Below are 25,071 nucleotides of genomic sequence, written 5' to 3' on the forward strand. Positions count from 1 at the left end.
CAAACTGGAACCCTCTAAAGCACTCTAACCACAAACCACTGGTGCCTCATTAAGATTGTACTAAATATTTTAGCTAAACTTTCTATCATTGTAAGCACCTAAGCGGTGCTCTGTCCACAATAGCACTTAATAAGATGTCCAATGAATGAAAGCGTAAGAGCTTGAATTGATTATTACTGGTAGGGAAGGCTCTACCAACCATGCTGGACTGTTCCACTCTCCCCTTCCCTCCCCCCCACATGCAGCAGGACAAGTTGCATGTGGTGGGCCCTTCAAAAATACTTTTGAACTGAAGGTTGGCACAGCAGACAAACATGTATATGCAAAGGGAGGTATGGAAGGGAACTGCTAGTCCTCCCTACATGAGAGTGACATCCTTCTACAGTATCTTAAAAGAGTAGGTAGGACAACTGTTAGCTCCATATTAGAGAGGAAATTAAATGGCTTACGTTCACTTAGGAGAAGGGGCTGGAACTGAAACTCAGGTTTCTTGGTTCCCAAGCCCTGTGATTTCTTTGATGCCATGTTGATGATCAACTGGTCTCAAAAGGAAACTTTTAAAACTTGTTCTTTTAAATATTGTACTAATGTGCCAGACAGAACAACTTCATTTTACTGAAATTGGGAAACTGAGTCATCAATAAAAGATCATACATAGGTCAAATTTAAGTGGTTGTGGGGGATTTATGAAGGCAATCTTACCCATCAGATCCAAACCATCATTCATTAAATACTTTTTATGGGCTGGGTAGAGGAGGTACAAGGACAAAACAAAAGACAGTTCCTTCCCTCAAAGAGCTTACCTTCTACTGTGGAGACAGAAGTGATCTAGTAGGTAGGATTGAAAAGGGAAAGAACACCAACAATTAAAGGGAAGACCCCAGTTTGCTGGTCATTAGCTGGGCTTCACTTTCCATATGTTAACTGCTGAGGGTCAAACTGTACTATACGCAATGTCTTGGAAGCCAAATGTTCTATAAATAAATTGCCTTGGAAAATTCTCAAATACACATAAACCATAATGGCTTTAAAAGTAAGTATTTCTTTATTTTCTTTCTCTTCTTGGAGAAGACAGCCAGCTTCTGCAGGAAATGGCTTTCCATAATTTAACAAAAGATTCAATTAAATTCAATAAGAGTTTGCATTTAGGTAGAGCTTTAAGTTTTGCAAAAGATTTTATACACATCTCATTCAATCCACAGCTATTATTATCTCTTATTTTACAATTGAAGAAACAGAAGTTCAGAGACTCTGACATTCCCAGGGTCAAGTTAGGTCTCAGTGTTGTCGCAGGTAGACCTCTATGATTTCTTCCAGCTCTAACTCTAGGATCCTTTAAGGGTGTCTGATGAGACTTGAACACAAGTCTTTCCAACCCATTCCTGCTCCCTAATCCAGTGTTTTCTTACTGATGAGGTTTAGGGGTGCTGGGGACCCCAAAAGACCGACACACCCGGTCCTGCTCAAATGAATTTGACACAAGCCTTCTTAAACCAAAGAAAGACAAAGTTTATTATAGATTCACCACACTGGGCTGACTTAAGGAGCCTAAGCATTTGTAACGCTTGCATTCACAAGTGGGCCAGACAGAATCCAGCTAGACAGAGGCTGAGCTGGATTGAATCTGAGCACCTTCATGGAGGGAAGGTGGACCTTAAATACAGAAAAAGCCTCAGGGAAGCATCCAGGTGTTGCCAGGTAGTCCTGGAGTCCCAGGGATGGTCTTCCTAGATCAACCCCAGGCAGGATTCTGATGGGAGTGGGTGCTAGTCCAGACAATCTACGAACCTGGCTGGGCAACTTGGACTTGGAGAGAATGCTAAGTAGTTGGGAATGTGAAAAGCATGCCAGGGTCAAAGGAAGAGAACGCTGAATGATCAGACAGGGGTATCCGGGCTCAGCCCCCCTCCCCAAGGCCAGTCAGGTCTTGGCTGGGGCTCGTACCCCATCCTGACCAGGCACACATATTAGGCAGCGGCCATGCCAAGTCCCGTCTTTCCTCAGGATCTCTCCTGTACCTGTAGTTTGTGAGAAAAGGGAGACTCAGCTCCAGGTGCCTGTCCATCAAACAGTCCCTCCTTGGGTCCAGTACTGGCTCCAGGTGCCTGTCCATCAAACAGTCCCTCCTTGGGTCCAGTACTGGCTCCAGGTGCCTGTCCATCAAACAGTCCCTCCTTGGGTCCAGTACTGGCTCCAGGTGCCTGTCCATCAAACAGTCCCTCCTTGGGTCCAGTACTGGCTCCAGGTGCCTGTCCATCAAACAGTCCCTCCTTGGGTCCAGTACTGGCTCCAGGTGCCTGTCCATCAAACAGTCCCTCCTTGGGTCCAGTACTGACCGGTGAGACGGAAGATGACTTGATGGTTCAGTTTCGCTCATAAACGACACCGTTCGTAGGGATATTCTGGGGTAGAAGGGAAGAGGAAAAGAGTATGGCAGACTGGGGGGGTGCGAAATAAGCCCTGGTCCTAAGAGGGGAAGGCAAAACCTCGGAAGCCCACGGAGGGGAAGCCTGCCGCGCGGTCTCCTGCGGGTCCTGAGGCCGGGAGCCAGCACCCAACACACGTGGACAACACAGCCACATTTGGGGGGCTGGGGACACCTCCCGGCTCATGTAAGCTTCGACATGACACGGAGCCTTAGGGGAGACCCCTGTGAGGATGCATGTCTGGGCCATGGGGGGGCCTAGGCCTGGGCACGGCAGCCGCCGGGGCGGCCCCTCTGGGTACGGGGACGCTCCGTGCCCCAGGCAGAGGGCATCCCTCGGGGCTCGGGCTCAGCGTGCCTCTAGGTGCAGGGCATGAGGAGGGAAGGGGGTGCGCGGGGGAGGCCGCCCCCGCGCCGGCAGCGCCCCCGCCGAGCTCTCCCCAGATTCCCTGGAGGTTGGGACACTCGGGATGACCAGTCACCAGTGACCCCCCCCACGGAGGTGGCCCGGGGATTGGTGCGTTGAAAACTGTCCAGACTGGAAATACTGTTTTGTTTTAAAAATTATCTTCTGCTTTTGTCGAAAGGAGCGTTCTTTGGAGTCCCGGGGCGCTCTCTTCGGCGGGGAGGGGGGCCGAGGGGACTTGGGCCCAGGGCGGCCCCCACCACCCCGGAAGATTCTCGGGGCCGCAAGGGTGCGGGCACTCCCGTCCGGGGTGGGACGAAGCGGGGCAAGGGGGAAGCCCACGGGGCTCGGCCGCCGCTCCCGGGCCGCCCCGCGGCGCTCGGGGAAGGTCTCCTTGGGCCAGTGAAGGTGACTGGGCACGGCGGCCGCCATGGGCGCGGGGCCCGGCTGGGAGGGGCTGGGTCGCCCACCCCACCGCCCGTCTTCGCACTCAGCAGTACTGTAAAGCGGAAGGGTGTGTGTGAGGGAGGGGCGGGGTGTGTATGGGGCGGGCGGGGGGGGGGGGTTCCCTGAGAAACGCTGCAGAGTGCGGAGCGCCCTCCTCCCTCGAGCCGCGGCCAAGCTAGCCCGGCCCGCGAGGCAACGGCCACGGCAGCCGCGCCGAGCCCCAGCCCGGCGGGTGCATTTCCGAGTGACGCATTGCAGGTACAAACTGACCAATCAGAGGCCTTCCGGGCGCGTCAGCACTTCTTTTCTCCCTGCCTCGGTGCTCCTCCGCGCCGCAAAATAGCGCCCCTGAGGCGACGCTCCCTTCTTCTTCTAACCGCCTCCAGAGTGTTAGCGCCTGCCCGGATCCCCCCTCCAACCCTTTACGAGTCGCCGTTGCACCCGTTGGCCCCACAGCTAGAGACGAAAGGGTCTGGAGAACGCCGTGGGGGAGGGGGTTGGCTCGGGTTCGTTCGCAACGTTCCGTTATCTGACATGGGGCGGATGGATCCGGACGGAGGGAGGTGTTTATGAGGCGCTGGGGGCGGCAGAGGAGAATTAGTCCGAGCGCAGCCACCGAGCGTGGAGGTTGTTTGATAGGAACTTGGGCCCTAGTAACGCTAGCAGCATGGTAAGTGCGTCTTCTGGGCGGCTCGGACCAGGACCCTCGGGGGAGAAGCCGAAGCCAGGATGCCGCAGAGTCCTCTCCGTCCCCTTCCCAAGGAGTGGCCCTTTCCCGGGAGTCGGCTCGGAGGGGACCGAGGGGGCCCGGCTGCGGCTGTGTCGCAGGTGTCCCCTCCCCGCCCCCACCTTCCTCAGGGAGGTGTCCCCGGGGGGCTGGAGGTCGCTCGGGGGGAATCCGAGGCGGGGGGAGCTCCTTGGCCCGAGGGGCAGGCGATGTGCGTGGGGGGGATGGGGGCGCTGGCCGGAGCCGAGAGAGTAGATGTTGGAATGGGGCCGGGCGGGGGAGGAGGGAGGGGCGGGAGGCGCTTCCTCGAGGCCGCTCGGAGACCCGAGGATTCAAAATCCAAACGGACGCTGGGTGCCGGCGCCCGGAAGCGGCTTTGTCTTTTTTTTTTTTCCATCGCGCCACGCGCCTGCAGCGGCGCGCGGACCTCCCCCCCACCCGGGGCGGGGGCTTTTTAAAAAGAAAATGATTTTCGTAAAGCCCTGTGTAGGCTGAGGGGGCGCGGGAGGTGGGGAGGAGCCGAGGCCGAGGCCGAGCCCCCGGCGCTGGTGTGCTGCGCTGGCACCTGCGGGGCTGCGGACTTGTCCGCGCTTCGCACCGGCTGCTGGGAAGAGACCAGCCCCGGATGGGCTGGGCGGGGGAGGGGGCCGACCTCCGCAGGGCCCATCCCCCTCCGCGGGCGGAGCGCCCAGCCCGATCCCGGCGGGCCCACCCCGTCCCCGCCCGCAGCCGGGCCTTCTGTCCTGTGAGGAGGGAGCCGCGTACCCCGGCCCCGGAGCCGTTGGAAAGGATGCTTCGGGAAAGAAACGCCTGTTTTACCTTGTCTTTTTTTTTAAATCAATAGGTTTTAGTACTTGGTGTTAACAGCCGTTCAGGACAAACCCTGGACCCGCTGCGGCGCCCGAGTAGCCACAGTACAGTTCACTTGTAACCGTATTGGGGAATCAGAAACACTTGTAATAGATTGTGTGGGGTGACGTTTGGAAGGGATTCTTTTTACCCCTGAGAGTTGGGCTTGTGATTTCTCTCCTATAAAAATGAGGTCAGTAATCTGCAATACTCATTTTATGCTGCCCTTGTGCCAAGTGGCTTATTGTGATGGGTGTGCCCAGGAGGCAAGGTGACATCTTGAACGGGAGCTCCTGCCAACTGAAACCTCCCCTCGAACTTAGCTGGTTGTGGGGAGTCGAGCTGCTTGGACCAGCTCTAGGGTCATTTCAGCCTGGCCTAGCGGCCCAAACCGAGAGAGGGAGGATTTTATATTGAGTTTGGGTAGAGCAATTCCACTAGGTAACTTTGTACTCTGCCAGTAACAGGTAACTGGGTAGAACAGGTGCAGGGTACGAATGCCAAGTTCTAACAGTTGTGTGTTTGAGGTTTGTTACCTCCCTCTCCTCTTCAGCTCTTGGGGACTGAAAGTGCCCACGGACCATTAGGGCTTGGAGGGATGCAGAGTAATGCTCTGATTAATAGGAAACAAACATCGGAATACATTTGCATTTATTGCCACATAATGTGTAAATCTGTCCTTCTTTAATAGTCGCACTTAGGCCTTTAAAGCACACTCATCCCCATTCTCTTTCCTTCTCCCCCCCAAGACTTTAAGAACAGTGAGTTTTGACTTCGGTTATATTTGGTTTTGAGGACTTTAAGAGCTTTTTAAAAGACTGATGCAAGTTCAACCTGATAAAGAGACCTTTGAATGAATATAGTTTATTTCTAGCACGATGCAGTGTGATTATTTGGCCAGTGTGGACCTTGGATTGAAGAGCCCTTGGAGGGGATGGGGGAAGAGGGTATTTGAGAGAGAGGTGGTTGAAATAAACATGCCCTTGGCCTAAAAGAAAATTACAGGTATATGAAAGCTAGTGACGGAGCCTGGTTTATACAGATTACTTGCTTACATTTGGTTATTAATACCTGCTAATAATTGAAACTGGTATGCTTCCAAGAAGGTATTCCTATCCAGACCTCCCATCCCCCCAAAAAGACCTATACACGTATACACCTATACACATGTGATAGCTATGATCACACCTAACTATGAATTGAGTGATTTGTCTTATTCTGTTAACATCAGTGCACTGCCAGAAAATAGGTGGGAAGTGAGCTAACTAGAAATCCAGTTTGAACAGGCGCTGTGACATGAAACTGGGAGGGGGGGTTGGGAGCATACTTAAATGCTTCAGTTTTTCACTGAACCACTGTGCTAGCCATAAAAGTGTTAAACAGTCTTAACAGAATTGAGATCCTCTTTTACTGAACAGAAAAATTGTGGTTATTAACTGATGACTGCTACTTACTAGACTGAATTATCCTGTTTAAATAGAAGTCTTCCCATTCAAAGTAAGGAAATAATGAGTGGATAGGTAAATTTTTCTAAAACAGATTTTGGGAGAAGAGTGGATTTAGAGGTATGTCAGTAGTTCAACTCAGGGTTGAGAATGATTTTTCAAATAACAAGCAGTTTTTTTGTAAGAGGTAAAATGATTTTTCATCTATTTTTCGAAAGACGGAATATTCATACTTGGCTATTTTAAGAGGTTCAGTAGGTGACAAGTGTTCATAAGTACTCTAGATCTTGAGACACGGACAATGAAGGTAGCTAGAAAATCTCAGGATACTAGGCTCTTGGAGACAAACTTGAGAAATAATCAGTCTTTTAAAAATCAACATTAATGTTTTGCATCTCACTCTCTAGAGGGACAAGAGTAGTAGGAAGCAAACTACCAATAGTCAAGGTGCTAAGGGAGTAAGAACTAGTCATCCCTCTTGTGACCTCTTGTTACTTCTGAGATAAACACAGATTAATGAGCTTGAATTTTAAAAACTGATAGCTAAAAAAAAACTTTTGAGATGATTTTAATTTGGACCATAGGCAAGTACTTAAAAAAGATTAAATTAATTTTGGTTGCAATAGAATAACACAAGTCTGAATTTTATTACGTTATTTATTAAACTTAAGGTGTGCTCATTTTCCTCAGGAAATCTTATTTAGAAATTTTGAAGTTTAATATAATAAAGAGTACTTTTGTGAACATTACTTTGCATTGTTTGAAACTTTCTAAACGAAATTGTTAAACCTTCGAAAAACTATGAGTGACTGGAGCCTTAGGGACAAACTTTTGAGAAATACTCTACTCTTTTAATTGTTCTTGTCGCTGGTATCCATCTTTGGATTTTAATTGGTCTTAAATATCGTTAAGCATTTTCCTACCTGAAGGCATGGGGCTATGCCAGATGATTTAGTTACCTTCAGACTATTTTATATTAGCTTTTGTGTGAGAATTAACTCTTCCTCAGCTTTACTTTAATCCAATTTAATTTCCCTGGTACCCATTAACTTGGATCTCATTTTAAGCTATGTCAATTATGTTTCCTGTAAAAGGGACAATTTTGAGATTGCCCTTGCCACTGTTTTCCCTTTATGTATAATTGAATTGACTGATAATTTCATTTTGTAGACACTACAGAGTTAAAAAGCCCATTCTCTACAGACGCTAAATGCTAGATAGACCTGGTGCCTAGCAACTATAAAAACAGTGCTTTTGTTCTTCCTGCTTGCAGATAATAATTTGAATGCAGGTGGCTGCAGCACTGGACAGCACCATTCTTTATAGACACTTTTGGGGTCCAGTTTTTCCGTAGGTTTCTCAACCATGGTTTGTGTTTTATTCTGGGTTCTGTTCCAAATGAGTATTCCCTCCTTGCACTCAGATGACCTGAGGTGCTAGGATACTTATGTGCCCCATGACAGTATTTAGAATTCACTTGCTTTCAAAATTGTGGAATAAGATCCTTGATTACATATTTTTCTGTAACAAGAAATATAAGAAGTACACTTTTTTCAGGACACTTTAATGTGTCATTTAAAATTTTTTTTTACTGTATTATCAGTAAGTAGTTTAACTCTGGGATCCATGGATAGATTTGGGGAGTCCTTGAACTTGGATGGAAAAAAGATGTTTTCATTGACCTTTTTAATATTCTTGTGTTTTAGGTAAGGAAAGATAACATGATTGTAATGTAATTGAAAGATAACAGATTGTAATGGTGTAATAACAGATTGATAGAAAAAAACAAGTTAAGAATGCCTCATCTAAATGATCTCCCTTGTTACTGGTGCCTGCCCCTTATTACCTTTTTTCTGTTTTACATGTACATTTAAATGTATATTTTTTCTCCCAATAGAATGTTAACTTGTTGAATATAGGGACTGACTTTTTTGTCCCTGTACCACAGCATTTATAGCTCAGCACCTGACAATAAAGTTAGATGCTTAATAAAGAATTGTGGACTAATACTGGCATTGTCCATGTTAGTGCTAGCTTTCTTTTTGGTCAATAGAAAATCACAGTAAAATATTGTGGTAGTCTGAAGTCATACTAAAGATTTGTTTTCATCTACAGCTGTTGAACTCTTGCACAAGAAAATAAAATTTAATAGCTCTGTATTCAGCAGTCCTTAATTTTGAGAAACAAACATAGCTCCTGGAAGTTGACATTTCAGAAGCTTTACTTTTTCTTTTACTATTTTCAACTTTGAAAATAACTCACGCCTCTGCAAGTAACCCAAATTTACATAGTGCTTTTTAGGTTTAAAAATAATTTCACAGTAATTGTTGGCCAGTGCAAAACTTTTGAAGTTAGTGAGACTTTTCCCTCTCCTCTAACGATTCCCTTCCCCTACTCATTTCCTATCCCCTAGTTTTTGACATCTAGGAAAAAAGAGGGATCTGTTTGCTTATTCATATTAAGATACTCCCCCCTTTTCACAGGTTTTTGCATTGTTAAAAATTGCTGTAGCTACTCTGTAATTATTACAGAAGTGATTCTGGAAATGAAATTTCAGGGTTGGGAGAGGGCTTTCCCACCTATTTAAAGCCCGTACAAAAAAATCGTTTGGAATGTTAGAGAAATGAGATAACTAAAGGAATCACAAATTTGACCAACTCTGAGTCGAGTTAAGTAAAGTTGTCATTGACTTGTAACATTGAGCATTTTTTACTTTAAAGCTCAGGCCTCTAAGATTCTTAGTATTTGTTGGATTTATTAGCATATCCTAAAGTAAATACTTCTTGAATTATCTGAGTTCTCTAACCTCAACCTTGACCGGAATACAGCATGTGGCAAGTGGTGTGGGTTAACTCCTCTTAGAGAAAGACATGGCAGACATTATTGTTGAGTAACTTAAATTTATGATTTATGGATTTAACCTTTTAAATTGAATTTTGTGCCCTTTTTTATCTTGTTAGAAATGCTATGGGATTGGGGGGGCATTAGTCACCCACCTGTGGAGGAAAAGGCAGCAATAATTTTCTCATTGCCTAATACTCATTTAAAAAATGAAAGTATCTTTTTTCTACTCCTCTATTATAATAACACACCTGAATATTTCTATTGTTTATGTAGTGCTTAAAGCGCTTTACAAATTTTTGTCCTCGTGGTTACCTAGGGAGGTGTAGGTGCTATAATCTCTCCATTTTGCAAATGAGATAGATGAGACCAAATGAGGTTATGATTTTTCCCTGGGTCACATGGCTAGTAAGTGTTTGAGACGAAATTTGAACCTCTAGTCTTTCAGATTTTAGGGTCAGCGCTCTATTGCACCACCTTAGCTGCCTCTAATTTTGGGAGGGCTTCCAAAATGAATGAATTAAGAGGTGAATATTTTACATGTAGTGGTTATAAAAATCAATAATTGACTTTTAATCTCTTAAGTTATTTTGGCCTAAACTTCTTAGTGTTCCAAATAACCATGTATTTTAAAATGCTGCATTTTATATGTGTTTCTTGAACATTTGTAGAAAGATTTCATCTCAAACTTTTAAATATGTCTGTCTTTGCAGGCTGATCAGCTGACAGAAGAGCAGATTGCAGGTGAGCCAAGTGCTTGATGACTGTCATACCTAACTAGATTTTACTACATTGTTTGATCAGTGGTATAATTTGAATTGTTGGTTTATCCTCAGATAAAAATATTGTGTAGGTTTTTTTTGTTTCATCACTTGTAGAAAGGTAATTAAAAAGACCTAATTGCAGATAAAATTCCTATTTTTCCTGTTGCATACTAGCTTCAGTTATAGGCCTAGGGACAATTTTTCAATAAAAGAAATGTAGCTACATTTGGAGAGGTTCAATTCCCTATGAGCTCCATGATGATAGATTTTTTTCATTTTCTTTTTTTTTTTTTTTAGTAGCAGCAATTCCTGTAGTCATAGACAGATTGTAATTTGCATTAGTAGGTAGTATTCCCTTAACAAAATAACAAGTTTTTGATGAATTGAAGTGAGCTTTGGAAATAGAACATAGTGATATGCCCACCTTCACTGTAAAATGAGAGAGTTGGAAGAGATGGTGTCTGAGGTCCCTTGTAGTTCTAGATATATGATCCTATGAACTTGTTTTGGAGAATGAGAAAAGGTAAGCATATGGAAGAGGGTTGGGGGTGGTGCTCTACGTTAGTCGTTTGAAATTTGAGCATACTCACATAAAGTTAATTTCATAATTCCTTTTGTAGGCACTTTCTCCTGGTTATAGAACATCTTAAGTTCTGGACAATTTAGCCATATTCTACTAAGTAGAATAGGTAACATTCTATAGCAGCGTGTAATTATCTTTTGTTGCGAAGAAGTAAGGTCAGGTAGACAGATAGTGAGTGTACAGCTCTTTTGGAAAAACTGTCAAACAGTGGGGTTTAAATGGGCCCAAGATTGAATCATCTGATGTTTTAGTTTGTACAATAATCAAGTAAGGAATAGTAATTATCTGAAACATGTGAATAGAATGCATTGTTAAAGAATTTACATATATTATCTATAATGAAATTAGTGCCTTTTTTTCTTTAAAGACATTAGAAGTCTTCCAAACTTCAATAAATTTTCATGTATTACAGTGTAAACACAATTCACAAATCTCTGTAGTCTAGGACCACATGAAATTCTTATGGCTCTGAAACTAAATTTGTTCTGGAAATTCTTTTTTAAGTTGTAGCAAAAGGGGCGTAACTAAGACATCAAAAGTTTTAAAAGGTATTTAATGTGTGGTAGATGCACTTGGATGGTTGGCATCAGAATAGGATAAATCTTTCAGAATAGCTTTGGTTATGTGAGGCTGATTGTTATCCTTTTTTGTTGCTTCTCAGATCCCCTCTGCCCTTAAATGTATGATCCTGTGATGGTGCTATAACAACCAAACTCCCATGAAATAATTTGAGAGCATCAATATTATATGTATCATTTAATTTGTTGACCTTGCGTGGTGTTTGACTGATAGAAACAGCAGGGTGGGTTGTTGTGGTATAGTGGAAAGAGAGATGGATTAGGGCAGTCAGAAGATAAAGGTTTGAGTACTGGCTTGCTGTTTGCTTAATGGCTGCAATCACAGGCAAATAGCATTTATGAGCTTGGATTCTTCATCTGTTAAAAATGGGAATGATTTACTGCTTGACAGGGTTGTGGGCATCAAAGGAGAATGCCTGTGCTCAAGTGTTTTATAAAATGCCGCTATTTTAATTCTCAGAAGACCTAACCATCTATGCTTGGATCAAGTCTTAACAATCAAGAATTGTTATTCTCTTGAACTCAGTGGATCTAATCAAGCCCAAAGTTCTAAGCCTGCTGGTAGATTAATTGAATGTGTTCTACTTCCCCAAATGTTAGAGGTCATGAAGGCATCAAAGGGTACATGGCTTTCTTGAAGAACAGAATTCTTTTAGGTTTGAGAACTTATAGCGAGGTTTACTGTTGCCTGATTTTCAAGTCCAAACATCTGATTTGCAAGGTCCTCTTTAATCTGATTCCACCATATGTATTGTCTTGCTAATGTCCTTTCTGACTTACATATTTTGGTCTACATCAGCTAAATTTCTTTATTGCCCTTATAAATGTTGTTTATCCGTACTTTTGTGCCTTTGGTCATGCTGCCTACCAAAGTTCTGCCCATCTTGTCCATATGGACCTCTTTTGTGAAATCCCACCCCTCACTTCGGTACATGTTTTGCTATTTGTCACTGAACTAGACTGTAAAATACCCTGAAGAAAATTTCTGTCTTGTATTTTGATACTAACTACCAGTGTTATAAGGTTTGATCTTTTGGTAATCAAAAATATTGCTAACAAAATGTTGGTCCTGCTTAGATAACAGTTTCTCAACAAGTCTAATTGCCTAACCCTAGACCGCGTTTGTAGAATCCTCAATATGCCAGCTCCCTGATGGACTAATATAGAATAAACTAAGCATCTACTAAGTGCCAGTCATGCTGTACTTTTCAAAGTAAAATTTGGTTTCTGTAGATTGAATGTGAGTAATAACCAAAACAAATTTTGTTTGTTCAGCTCTGGTGTTTTTTATTATCTCTACTGCCAATGGTGTTGGACATGTAGGGCTTTTAATATTCTCACGTTATACTGTGGAGGAATACTATGAAAATATTTCTTGATGGATTTTATTCAGTGTCACACAGTAAGTAGTAAGCATTGGCAGGATTTTGAATCCAAGTTGAGCCAGTATTGGTGGTTTCTCTAAATTTAGTGTATAATTTAGTTTTATAACAATAAAAGTGATTTGGTAGTTTAACATCTACATGATTGAAAGCTAGTGGAAGCATAAAGTATAGTAAGTTACATGACCTTGAGGGAAATTCTTTCCAAAGACTGCCTCTTATGTTAAGTTGTTTAATAAGTATGCAGATGTCTTATAGCCACAGTGAAAGTCTAAGGTGTTTTTGACCATATTCTATAACTCACCTCTTCAGGGTACACACAAATTTTTTAAATTATAGGCAGTTTGATGAGAATGGATATATAATGGCTGTAGAGTGTTAAAGTAAAATTTAGTTTTAAATAGAAATATGAATTTTCATATTAAAGTTTCAACTTAAGGATATCTAGAGCGGATCTGATCTTGTTTTTTAATATCAGTTACAGTAGAAGATAGCTATTCTTATGTTGCTGAGGATACTTGGTATTCTATAGCAGTGTGAGTGAAAATTGACTCTTGGTTTCATGTTCCAAACCTTTCTTGGGAGTTGTAGCTAGGATTACCTACTTGTATACTATTTAACTGTAGTTACCTGTTCAGGAGTATAGATGAGCTGTAGGCATTTGAACTAGATGAAGTGTCTTAATCAGAGCTGTTTTAAGTAGAGATAATTCCTGAGGTGTCCTACACTAAATATAGTGACTTGTATATATTCTCTCCTCCCTCTCTTCTCTCCCACCCCCAAGTTTGGCATTAAGTAAACCATAATGTTGTATAATGCCTTGTGACATACCGCCACTGTCCGCTTTATCTCTTTCAGGTTCTTGTTAGATATTTCCAAATGGGAATAGTTTATTTGCACAGTTGAATGCTTATTGTGTGGTTGCTGTTTAGCTTTTTGTTCTTCACCAATTTTTGGTATTCCTGAAGTCCATATTCCCATGTCACATAGGAAAGCAGAGCTTATTTTCAAATACCTGTAGCAGACTCCTGGTGGTAATTTTTCTAAAAACTCAGGTAAAAATAGCATGAGGTCAAACTATTTACTCCCAAATAGCATGTAGTTTATATAAAGACGCATTTCTCTAACAATTTTTTCTTAATCAGAGGAAAACTCAAAATACTGTTACTTGCCTTAAATAATTTGGAAAAATATTAAAGTACTATCTTCTCACACCTATATAAATAGAGGAAAATTGCATTTCTGAAATAGCTCCAAGAGTTTAATAGATTTTTGTGTTACTTTCCTAATCAGAATTTTTAAACTGAAACTGACCAGTGTCAGATGAAATTAATACTACCTGTAGCTTAATACGTGGTCACTCACATTATGAATATAGCCTTCTGGAAAATAGAATCTGTTGGAAACAATGACTATTTGGTTTAATTGGTTTGTCTGACAATATGTATACACACAGAATCTGCAATATTTCCTTGCAATATGATAAATAATCATTTCTGCAGTACTGTGCTACCAGGGGCAGGCAAATCTTTTACCACAAGTGTCATCGAGGCAGTTGTAAGAAGATGGTACCCTCCCCTTGTGCTTATTTTTTTTAACCTCTTCTCTTCCTGAGGCCTGCAGATAACACCTGCAAGGCACTGGTATTTCATTTTCTTGTCATATCACTTGGGCCCAAAATATTAATCCTGGGTGCTTTGGATAATGTAAGTGCATTAAGAAAGTAAAGGATGGAAACAGGAAAGTTAGGCCACAAGGAGCTCTTTACAGACTTGCACAGAAGCAGGTAAAGATACTAAGGATGATTTCTCATGCTAGCATAGCTAAAATTATTCTCTGGCTTAGTATTTTTAATCTCTGAATTTGAATTGTCTTAGACTTTGGTCAGAACTATAAATTGACAAATTTCCTTTGGTTCTAAGAGAAAATAGTTCTGGAACCTTAAACCAGAGAGTATTAATGCCCCCCAAATCATTAATCTTCAGATAACTAAATCTTAGAGTCTTTGTTGTTAGCCTATTAAAATATGCTATGTATTCTGTCCTTTAAAAGCCAAAAAGTTCTGAGGTTCTCAGTCTCCCTAATTTATGGGACCTACCTGCCAAGTGACTATTTTTTTATAGTTTATCTTACCACCAATAATAGAAAATGAAGTCTACTTAACTAATTTTATTAATTTGAAGATTTAGAGCCTTGTCCTTAAATTCGGGGGAGGGCAACATTACAGATTACAAAAAGTTAACAAAAGATGAGATTTCATTCTGACTTTGGGGTGTATTTTTTGTTTGTTTTTTGGAGATGAAAGTAGTATTTAACTTCCAATTCACTATTCAACATTGTAAATTAATGTACCTTAAGAATAAGTTTTTTTGAAGCACTGTGGTCTGATTTTTAATAAATGTCTTAAAACTAGTAACTAGCCGGTTAAGCATTTATTAAATTCCAGATGTTACAGAAATAGACAAAAATTGAACCTACCCTTCCTTCAAGAAACAAGAGTCTTATTTTGGGACATATATTTACACATACCAAAAAAAGGGATACATAGTAATGGGCGAGGTCCAAAGTTTTTGGGTGGATTTGGAGTAGTTTTTAAGTTGAGCTTCGAATGAAATTAACATCCTAAGGGTTAGGATGGGGAAAGAAAGCCCATATGTATAGTTTAATCAGTTGATTTTTAACACTTTGAAATTCGGTAGTACCGACGTTTTAGTGATCAAAAGCATAATGAATAGTTACTAGTTTTACTGTTATCTTTAGAGCTTTGATAACTGAGGTGGGCCTGTGGGTGTATGTGTGTATACAAACCTTATTTTATGTATGCATGATGTATACTGCTGCTAGTGAAAGCCAAAGTAGAATGCAATTACTTTTTATTCATTTATTGGGATAACCAAAACTTGAATTATAATCTGTTTTTTAAACAGAATTCAAAGAAGCCTTTTCACTATTTGACAAGGATGGAGATGGGACTATAACAACAAAGGAATTGGGAACTGTAATGAGGTCACTTGGGCAGAACCCCACAGAAGCTGAACTACAGGATATGATTAATGAAGTAGATGCTGATGGTAAGACATAATATTTTTACTGCCAGGGAAGAGGGGAACAAGTCGCATTCCTCATCATGTAACTTTGAACTTTTGAGCTTGGAGAGTTTAATCTTTTTCCATAACTTTCAGGTAATGGCACAATTGACTTCCCAGAATTTCTGACTATGATGGCAAGAAAAATGAAAGACACAGACAGTGAAGAAGAAATTAGAGAAGCATTCCGTGTGTTTGACAAGGTACACAAGTAACCCTTGCATTCTAGTACCTTCAGCATGAACATCAATACCTTTTTATACTTTTAGGGACGACTTTTTTTTTTTTTTGGCAAGGGAAGGAAAGAATATGGCAAGGACAAATTTCTAAAGATGATTCCTTGCATTTGCTTTGTCACTATTTAAATCTCTACTAAATTTTTGTCTTAGGATGGCAATGGTTATATTAGTGCAGCGGAACTTCGTCATGTGATGACAAACCTTGGAGAGAAGTTAACGGATGAAGAGGTTGATGAAATGATCAGGGAAGCAGATATTGATGGTGATGGTCAAGTAAACTATGAAGGTAACTTTTTGCTTCAGTCATTTTAATTGTCTCTATCTTAAGCCAAAACAGATATATTGTTTGCTTGTTCTAAAAAGTGAATTGAACAATTGGAAATTAAGATGTAAAAGTGGGGAAAGAGGACAGGAGGGTGAGGGTAGTGCTACTACTTGCTTAGTAAGCTACCTGCTTAATTGGAGAAAGCTTATAAAAACTAGACTTTTCAAGACATTAAGAATTAAACGAATGAAGATACTGGCTAAGTTCTCCATATATTTATTGAGTGAGATTATCAGTTGAGACATCCCCATTCTGCTTTGTAGCAGCTCCAGTTATAAGTCATCTTGTGCCAAGCTAGCATGTAGCTTTTAGAGCTGTACGAAACAATTTTTATCCCTTTTTAAATAACCTGTAAATAGTAGTTGTTCTCCCCTAGTTCTATCAACCGGTTCTCGAGTTGAGTCTTCCTTATCCACTCTTAATTATCTTCCTAGATCCATTCCACTTTTAGTTTTTGAGGTATACTGTTTTTTGATGTTAAACTGGATATTTGCTTTCACATAATTAACAAGTGTTGGGGATTTTTCCAATTAAAGAAAAGCTGCGTTGCTTTGAGTGTGACTTTATGGTAAATTAATATCATTAAATATGATGATTAGTCATCAAATCCTTTTCTTTACTTGAATCAGAAATCCTCTAAAGTTCTCAAAGTTCATTCAACTCAGTTTGAGGACACCCTCCTTCCCAAAACTTGGTATATGCTCCTCCTTCTGAAACTTTTTTTTTTTAAGTGTAGATTCTAATTTGCATAATTTCTTTCTATAGTTTTCTTAGGTTCCAGAGGGTAGAAGAACAAAATTATTTGTTCCCAGACTAGCCCTTTATCCCTTTCACGATTCTAGACTCACATCCCCAATCCTCTTTGATGTGGGTTTCAACTCCTTTATTCCTTCTGGTTATATCCTGAGTACATTCCTAGCCTTCCAGTTAATGTCCCTTACAAAGAACCTTCTGGAATGTTTTGGTCAGATCACCTTGGCATGTAATGAGCTGTTACTGTTAGTTTGACTTCTATTGATGTGTACCCCAGGTGACCTGTGAAACTGGGGTCCACTTAGTGTCTCCCTAGCCATTCTTCTCCCATTCTTTACTTGTACAGTTGAGTTCTTAGGAGGGTAGGGTAGGACTTTGCTTTTATCCCTAATCATAGCTGGCATTTATTGAGCACTCTTGAGATTTGCAAAATGTTCTGTATTCCTTATTTTCATTTGAGCTTTACAATTTTTTGAGATAGGTACTACAAGTGATAGATCTCAAGCTTCATAGGGGTTTTTTTTTGAGTGTCTTTACACCAAGTTCAACACTCTGTTACTAACTTCCATCGTAATCAGTTCAGACAATTTTTGTAGTTTTGATATAATCCATGCCTTTTAGTCCTAACTTACAAAAATGCTGAACTGGACCAGGACAAGGACAGATCTGCAGGATACTTGCCAAAGCTTGCCATTAAGATATATTTTCTATCCACTGCTTTCTACTTTGTACTCATTCAGTTAAATCTATATCCATCAAAAATATGAGATTTTGCTGTGCTTGGATATCAGCAAGCAATTAGACTGCATTTAACATCCATTCCCCTGATGTGCTTGTCTTAGTAATCTTGTCAGAAAAGATAGTGAATAGGTTAGTCTTTGTGACCATCTTTTGTTGTTGTTTCATTAATGGCCTAATGTGATACATTGATGTAAGCAATCAAACTTGCTTAATGGCTTTTTATATTAAGATTTGCCCAGCAATAAGAGGATAGTCAGACTAATACATTAATGTAATAGAATATTACATGTGCAAGGAATACAATAAAATCTAGAAAGGCTTTTCTGAAACTACACAGCTTTCACCCAAAAAAGAGAGAGATAGAAGAATGGAATATTAGTAACCGCATTCTAAAGAAGATAGACAAGAATAAATGGACAATGAATGGATTATTTTTTAAACATAACCTGTTTTTGGTAAACCCCTTGTTCCTTCTGGTTGGTTGTGATCACCATCTCCTTAGAGTCATAAACTAGTCTTTTTAATACTACCTTTTCTTTTTCCATTTTTGGAAAATAATCTCACCAGTATAGTGGTTCAGCCATCATGCCCACAAGTTCTCAGTTGCCCTAGGATATAAAAGTTCAAGTTAAGATTATGGGAAACAGATGTAGAGTTAGAAAAGGAACCTTAGATCATTTAGTCAAACTCCCTCAGTTTACAAATGAGGAAACTGGTTCACAACCTCAAGATCACAGAACCAGGATTCAAACCCATATTTTTTTATTCCAAATCAAAGCTTCCTGAAACTGTAATACTATCTTTTTATTGGAAGCAAATAAGTACTCTTATAATCTCAATTTATTGGCTTCAGTTCTGTTAACTACTTGTTAAAATGTTTCCAAAACTGGAAATAATTTTCCTTAGAAAAAGCAGACAAAAAATTGTGTTGAATAGTTCTTACTTTTGGGTTCATTGTCCTTATCCCTTCTTGACCACTCTTTCCCTTTTCCCTCTTCCCCGCCAAAAAAACAAAATATTTGGTCATCCTTACCAGTCCAGTCTTCATTCATTTTGGGCTTTATCTTGTTACTAGTACTGCTGTTTTTGTAACTGAGTTTGGTATGTAGCTAAGCTAATTTTAAATAGTTTCTATTGTTCTTCACTGGGTTTGTCTTTGTTCATGAGAGTATCCCATGGCCTTTAAGAATAACAGCTTGAAATTCAAGGCTATCTGGAACTTGGAAGAAAAGAGTGCCCTTTAAATCTTAAAATATATGTAGTAACTAGTTACTTAAGCCTCCAAGTCATAACTGCTTTATTCCCAAGTAGTAGTATAAGTATTAAGAAACTAAATTTGATAGTACTTCAGCTAGTTAAAATTGGTTGCATTAAAGCTAATTCTATGAAGAAAATAATGATTTTCTTTCACTCATAAGTCTAATAAATTTTGATGGAAGAGAGGTGGTTGCATATCTCTAGTACCTTTATTTGTGGAGTAGTGGAGAGAAACATAGGAAATTTAAATTATTGATAAAAGGAAATAGCTTTTTTTTTTTTAAGCTAATTTCAAGTCTGCAACTTATATGTACTTTTTCTTTACAGAGTTTGTACAAATGATGACAGCAAAGTGAAGACATTGTACAGAATGTGTTAAAATTTCTTGTACAAAATTGTTTATTTGCCTTTTCTTTGTTTGTAACTTATCTGTAAAAGGTTTTCCCCCCTACTGTCAAAAGGATATGCATGTGTAGTAATTAGGACTTCATTCCTCCATGTTTTTCTTCCCCTTATCTACTGTCATTGTCCTGAAACTTTATTTTGGAAAATTGATCAAGTAAAATATGTTGCATGTGGCTTACTCTGGATATATCTAAGCCCTTCTGCACATCTGAACTTAGATGGAGTTGGTCAAATGAGGGAACATCTGGGTTATGCCTTTCTTTTTTTTAAAGAAGTAGTTTTCTTTAGGAGCTGTCAGCATGTTGTTGTTGAAGTGTGGAGTTGTAACTCTGCGTGGACTATGGACAGTCAACAATATGTACTTAAAAGTTGCACTATTGCAAAACGGGTGTATTATCCAGGTACTCGTACACTATTTTTTTGTACTGCTGGTCCTGTACCAGAAAACATTTTCTTCTATTGTTACTTGCTTTTTAAACTTTGTTTAGCCACTTATTTAAAAAAAAAATCTGCTTATGGCACAATTTGCCTCAAATCCATTCCAAGTTGTATATTTGTTTTCCAATAAAAAATAATTACAATTTATCCCTTGTTTCTTTGTATCTTTTGAGTTATTTAAATTGTAAATACTTTTTATCTTCAGAATTAAGAATTTGTTTGGGGGATAAGGCAAGTCAGGATTAATTTACTAATGTAAAATCTGAAGAGTACTTGCTTACATTCATGCCATTTTAATCCCTTTTTAAAAATATTATTTTGATTCATCCTCATAGAAATTAACTTTTTATATTAAAGCATATATGTCATGGGTAGTATGTAGTTGTAGAAAACAATCTTCAGATTTGACAATACAAACATTTTTCTTGTTCTAGCTCTAATCATTTGCAAGATTTTATCTTCAGAAAACTTAACCTTTTAGGTATAGGAATGATACTTGAGTGTGACCTGAGCCCTTTTGGGGAAAAGAATAAAAATAAAAGCGTTTTTATACCCTGTGATTACAAGATCAAGAGACTTCAAAGTCAACCACATCTTCTGGCCACAGAATTGATACTTTACTGTTTTCTAAAGTTTTACACAGTATTAAGTGGTTAACATGGGCAAAAGCAAGGAAAATCATAGTCTTAACCATCAAAGAACTTGTCTTAGATTAGTGGATGAATTCAAAACAGTATTTTATAAAGGTTATGTGATGGAAATTGATTCTGTGTTTGAAATAGTTGGCTCAGTAAGCTGTTTGTTTAGTGCCTGCTCTGCCAGGCACTGTGCTAATAATAAAAACTGAGGGATGAGGGAGAAGGAAGATAAAGTCCCTACCCTCAAGGAGCTTACCATCTAGTAGGAGATCCATTTTTGTGCCAAAGGCTCATTGGTTCATATGCTTCAAAAAAAATTTTAAATAGAAACTTCTTAAGTGAGGCATTTGTACCACCTGTGTTGTCTCTTCCTGTCGCCCCCACACCCATAATGGAATAAAATCTTGAGTAAAGAACTGTTTCTAAAAGGAAATAATAAATGACTATTCCAAAACATCAAAATGCAGTGTTAATATAAAAGCATTTTATTATATAGCCTAATTAAAGCACTTTAATTCTGTTAGCATGATATTAAGTTTAGAATCAGAATTAAGAAGTTACAGGAATTTATAGTAAATGGCTTAGGATCTCTTATTTAAAGAAACTAATTGTGCTTCAGCTATTTTGCTAAACTTGTTGGGGTTCTGGTCAGCAGTATAATAAAATCTAGATGATGGGAGAGGGGAAAAAAGGGGGAAGCCAACTATTTGTTAACTACATCTGATTTTTTTATACTGAAAATGAGAAATTTCCATATGCAAAACTAGAGCAGGAAAAGAAACTGAAATATGTTAAGCTTTTTTTCAAGTCTATAAAGTGTTAATTTTTTGAAGCTGTCACTGTCTGTGATAGGAAAACTCATTGGATAAAATGAGAGTTCAGATTTTTTAGTTTTACTTAGATTGTCCAACAGCCTGCCTTCTCCTCTTCTCCCTGATCTTCCAGAAGATTTAAAGTGTATAAATTGATTGTTCATGGCAATGTACTTAGACCCAATTTCTGCTTACTAGTAATTTGGAACATTCTTTACTGTCAGTATTGAACAACCTCCACTGTTTTGTGTGCCATTTATTCCTTGTGTTTGTATTCAACAAATATTTACTTAAATTTTGGAATAGCCCTTCTCCCAAGCCAGTCTTCTTATTATTGACTTTGGTATGTGCCGATTACAACTGTGTAACTTGTTCCAGCTAAAAGGAAGCATGAAATTTTAGGTCTAATCCCTATACCTATGTTAAAAAATATAAGTACCTGGTATGGGTAATGCCTCCATTAAAAGTCCTCTGGTATCTCATGGTGTGGTGACTGGATTCTTGAAGGTTATGCCAACAGAAACAAGTTTTCATAGGTCTTACCGAGCTTGAAGGCTTGGTAAAGGCTTAAATGTGCCTGGCCTCATAGAAGTGGATTTTTCTTTCATAATTCTCAAAAACCATTAAGTCATAATGGGGTTTGGGTTTGCGTTGGTTGAGTGTCAACACCAATGAAATCAAAGATCTTTGACTTGAGTGCAACAAATGACTAGAAGGTAGGAAGAAACAAAAGACAGGCCCTGTTCTGTAATCTGAAATCACTGACCGCCAGAAATCAACACAGAAGGATTTTATTGGAGAGTCATGGTAGGATTCAGAGCACCACTACCTAGGACTTCTTAGTTCTGTGAACACAAGTAGAAGAAATGATTTACAGGTTAGCACAGGAGATGCAAGGCAACATCTCTTATCGGTGTTACAGGTGCAGTTTTGTGGGGCCCCATAACTTCCCTGGAAGTTGTAACCACGATGAGATAGAATTAGAGGCATTAGACTCAGCACAGTTGGAGGGAGGGAACCCCAAGTCATTTAGGGCCAAAACATGTCTTTGAGTAGGGAGAAGACATGTTGAGCATGCACAAGAAACAATTTCTCCAGCTTTGTTAACTAAGAATTAAGGAATGCTATTAGATAACTTCAAAGGAATGGGGAGAGGGGAAGGAAAGGGAAGAAGCAAGTGGAAAAAACAGTTGCTCCACCTTACAAAATGACCAGAGCTGGATTTGGAATCCATTAAGGTAAATGCAAAGTTATTGTGGTCAAGAAGGTATAGAAGAGAGAAACCAGGAAGGATGCATTTTAATAGAAAACCTTCAGTGATACATTGGTTTTGTACAAATTAGTTGGGCATTTTTGACTTGCTGAAGGTCACACAGCCAATGTTGGAGCTTTTTGAGGAAGTTTGCCCTCTCCAAACTTGCCTTTTCCTTCAGTAGTGCCCTTCCATGCAGAAAACATCTCCTTAGGGTTTTTTCTGCAGCTGTTTTCAGCGATCAGCATGCTGCAAGCGAAGCCCATGACACGGCTGCCTTTGATGTGCCCACGGTACAAGTATCTAGACCGTTTCCCACGTGGGTAGAAGTGATTCCCTCTTGTAGGAGAAATGGGTCCTAGCTCCATTCACACCAACTTGTTAGGCCCAGCCCCAAACCCTCCCTCCTCTATCCCACGTCTTACTTCCCTGAGACTTTCTGTGCCCCCTTCGAGGAAAAACCACCGAGCTGTTTAAGAAGCTCAGCGCTGGAGCGCCCAGGGCCTTGCTGCTCTGTAAAACGGGCAGGAGCACTCCCGGGCCCTACTCACCTGCACGGCCAGTCATCACCCGCTCCATGGATGAGCTCCGGGCCCCTCGTGGCTAGCCCAGAACCCGCAGAAAGCTTCCAGGGAAGCCCCTGCCCCGAGCTCGGCCTGGCCGGGTCCTAGCACCAGAAGGGGAAGGCTTTAGGGTTTCACTGAGCGCGGACGAGTCAATGAGACGTGGAACAGGCCCAGGTGTGTGGCCGTGACCCCCCGCTGGGCCCGCTCCCCCAGCGCCTCCGCGGACACCTGTCTCCTAGCAACGGGGAGCCGTAAGCAGAGGTCGGGACTGGCATGGGGGAAGGCGTCTGCCGCAGCTGGGCTCCGGGCTACCCGCCAGCAGCTAGGTGACGCGCCCAGCGGGGTCTGGGCCGGGGTCCCCCCGACCGCTGGGCCCTCCCGGCTCAGACTCACTGGTGCTTGTCTTAGAGAAGTGGTCAGTGCCCCCTCCCCTGCCTCGTTCCAGCCAGGACAGAGAGGTCCAGGGTGGCCCAGCCAGGGGCAGGATTCGCACCCAGGACCTTCCCCGTCCTGGCCTCCGCATCCCCGGGCGAGGATGGAGCTCTTCTTTCTTGTGTACATCCCATAGAGTGCAATCCCAAAGAGTATATTTAAGCACCTGCTATACGCCAGGTATCGGAGATGCAAGGAAAATGGAACAGCACCAGCCCTCAGGGAGTCTCCATCTTACTGGGGGTGGCACCTGTAAAGAGATGAGGAACCACCCTCTGATGGGGCGGGGGAAGGGCTTCCCCTTGTAGGAGATGCCACCTGAAGAAGCTTCCAGGGAGGAGGGAGGAGGCTGGCAGGTGGACGGGGGAAGGAGAGCATCCCAGGAACGAGGGGCAGAAATTCAACCAGTTTAAGAAAAAAAGATATTCTTCCCCTTAAGTGAATGTCAATGGACCGGTGAATGCAAAATCTTGACAAGCCAAGGAACTAGGAGGCCCCAGAGTCCCCCAGTTCTGTTCTTCCTTTGTCGGGATGTATGGGAGGTACCCCAAGGCCTGGAACCAGGTGTAAAAGTTGTGTCTGGAAGGAGGTCAGGGAGGGAGGAAGGAGTCTGTGTCAACACATGTACAGGAAAATGCCACCATCCCAAAGCGATGGGGAAAGGGGCTTGGGAGTCAGAGCCAGGAAGGCACAACTAAAAGGTTTTTCTCATGCTTGTGCTTTTTGGATGGAACCTCACTACAACTCAAGAGATAAATGCAGTTTTCCTTTGCAGCCCATGCTTCTTAAGCATCTTAAGGCAACGATTTATTTTGCATTTTTTCCATACTAATTTTGCTAGTATATTAGAAAATCAAATGATGATTTAGCACTATTACTGAAGTTAATTCAAACAGTTATTTGAGAAGTGACTGAGAGGTAGAATTATTAACATTTCAACAATTTAACCTTTATAAATATCGGAGAGATATTTTTACCAGGATGTATATATAGCATTATAATTTACAAAGAGAACCATAACCTAACATTGCAAAAATATTTGACTTGAAGCAATTGCTTGGGTTTTTTTTAGAGAGCAAAAAGAATTATAAAGGAAAAAAGCCTATAATCCTAAAATGTTAATATTTATGAGCATTTTTAAATCTTTTTTAAACATAAAACAATTTCACAGCCAGTTTAGCAAGAGAAATTTGATATATGGTTATGCTACTAATTTGCCTTGACCTTCAACTTCTTGTTTATTCATAGATTGGAAAAGAAAGATGAACTTTCCTGGTTTTCCCTCTTCAATTTTCAAATGATATTCAATTTAAATTAGTCTAAAAGAAGAAAAGATTCTGTCACCAACTTCAAAAAAGAAGCTGCTGTTGTCGAATTAGAATCTCAAGTGCTAAAATGCCTTCTGCAAGGGTAGTGCTTTCTTTAAAAACTCATCAGCAAATATGTATTTCTTGAGTGCTCCAGTGTATTATTTTGGTTATCTTGGAGACAAGATGGCTAGATGCCTTCCTCATGGTCAGTTTGTTCTGCTGTAGTGACAAACTGATCCTGAAAGAAATGAGACTAAGAAGGAAAGAAAGGAAGGGAGGAAGGAAGGAAGAAAAAAGATAATTGGGAGATAAAGTTTATTGTGATCTATAAGTTTGGGTTTTTTTTAATGGTTCTATGGTCATACCTTAA

At 40.8% G+C, this 25,071-nt stretch overlaps 2 protein-coding genes and 1 long non-coding RNA gene across 13 annotated transcripts in view; 2 read left to right on the forward strand and 1 right to left on the reverse strand.

Annotated features, from left to right (window-relative positions):
- The first annotated feature begins 3,386 nt into the window (after nt 1-3,386).
- On the forward strand, nt 3,387-19,838 carry CALM2 (calmodulin 2). 5 transcript variants are annotated; one of them, XM_072635669.1, is made up of 6 exons: nt 3,387-3,536; nt 9,854-9,884; nt 15,375-15,518; nt 15,630-15,736; nt 15,923-16,058; nt 19,176-19,838. In XM_072635669.1, exons 3-6 carry the CDS (start codon nt 15,449-15,451, stop codon nt 19,202-19,204), a joined length of 342 nt encoding a protein of 113 aa, XP_072491770.1. In that variant the 5' UTR covers nt 3,387-3,536; nt 9,854-9,884; nt 15,375-15,448; the 3' UTR covers nt 19,205-19,838. The 5 variants fall into 5 exon arrangements, with proteins under 5 accessions (XP_072491770.1, XP_072491768.1, XP_072491771.1 ...); XM_072635667.1 differs by lacking the exon at nt 3,387-3,536 and adding an exon at nt 3,582-3,948; XM_072635670.1 differs by lacking the exon at nt 3,387-3,536 and adding an exon at nt 3,582-3,748.
- Nucleotides 19,580-23,153, reverse strand: LOC140521044 (uncharacterized). The gene is made up of 2 exons (XR_011972764.1): nt 22,945-23,153; nt 19,580-22,642 (listed from the first exon to the last, which is right to left on the reverse strand). It is a non-coding gene; the product is annotated as an uncharacterized lncRNA (long non-coding RNA).
- STPG4 (sperm-tail PG-rich repeat containing 4) overlaps nt 20,528-25,071 on the forward strand; it is a 40,874-nt gene continuing 36,330 nt past the window's right edge. For 3 of the 7 annotated variants that reach the window (XM_072635664.1, XM_072635658.1, XM_072635662.1), the window contains exons 1-2: nt 23,142-23,571; nt 24,640-24,801. Coding sequence is in view for 5 of the 7 variants with exons in the window: in XM_072635658.1 (XP_072491759.1) it covers nt 24,787-24,801 (15 nt within the window). In the remaining 2 variants the exon portion in view is untranslated. Of the gene's footprint in view, nt 22,019-23,141; nt 23,572-24,639; nt 24,802-25,071 lie in introns of those variants that run through there. The other 4 variants (XM_072635659.1, XM_072635660.1, XM_072635665.1 and 1 more) reach the window with 4 other exon arrangements.

The sequence above is a fragment of the Notamacropus eugenii genome, chromosome 1, assembly GCF_028372415.1.
Source record: "Notamacropus eugenii isolate mMacEug1 chromosome 1, mMacEug1.pri_v2, whole genome shotgun sequence".
NCBI lineage: Eukaryota > Metazoa > Chordata > Mammalia > Diprotodontia > Macropodidae > Notamacropus > Notamacropus eugenii.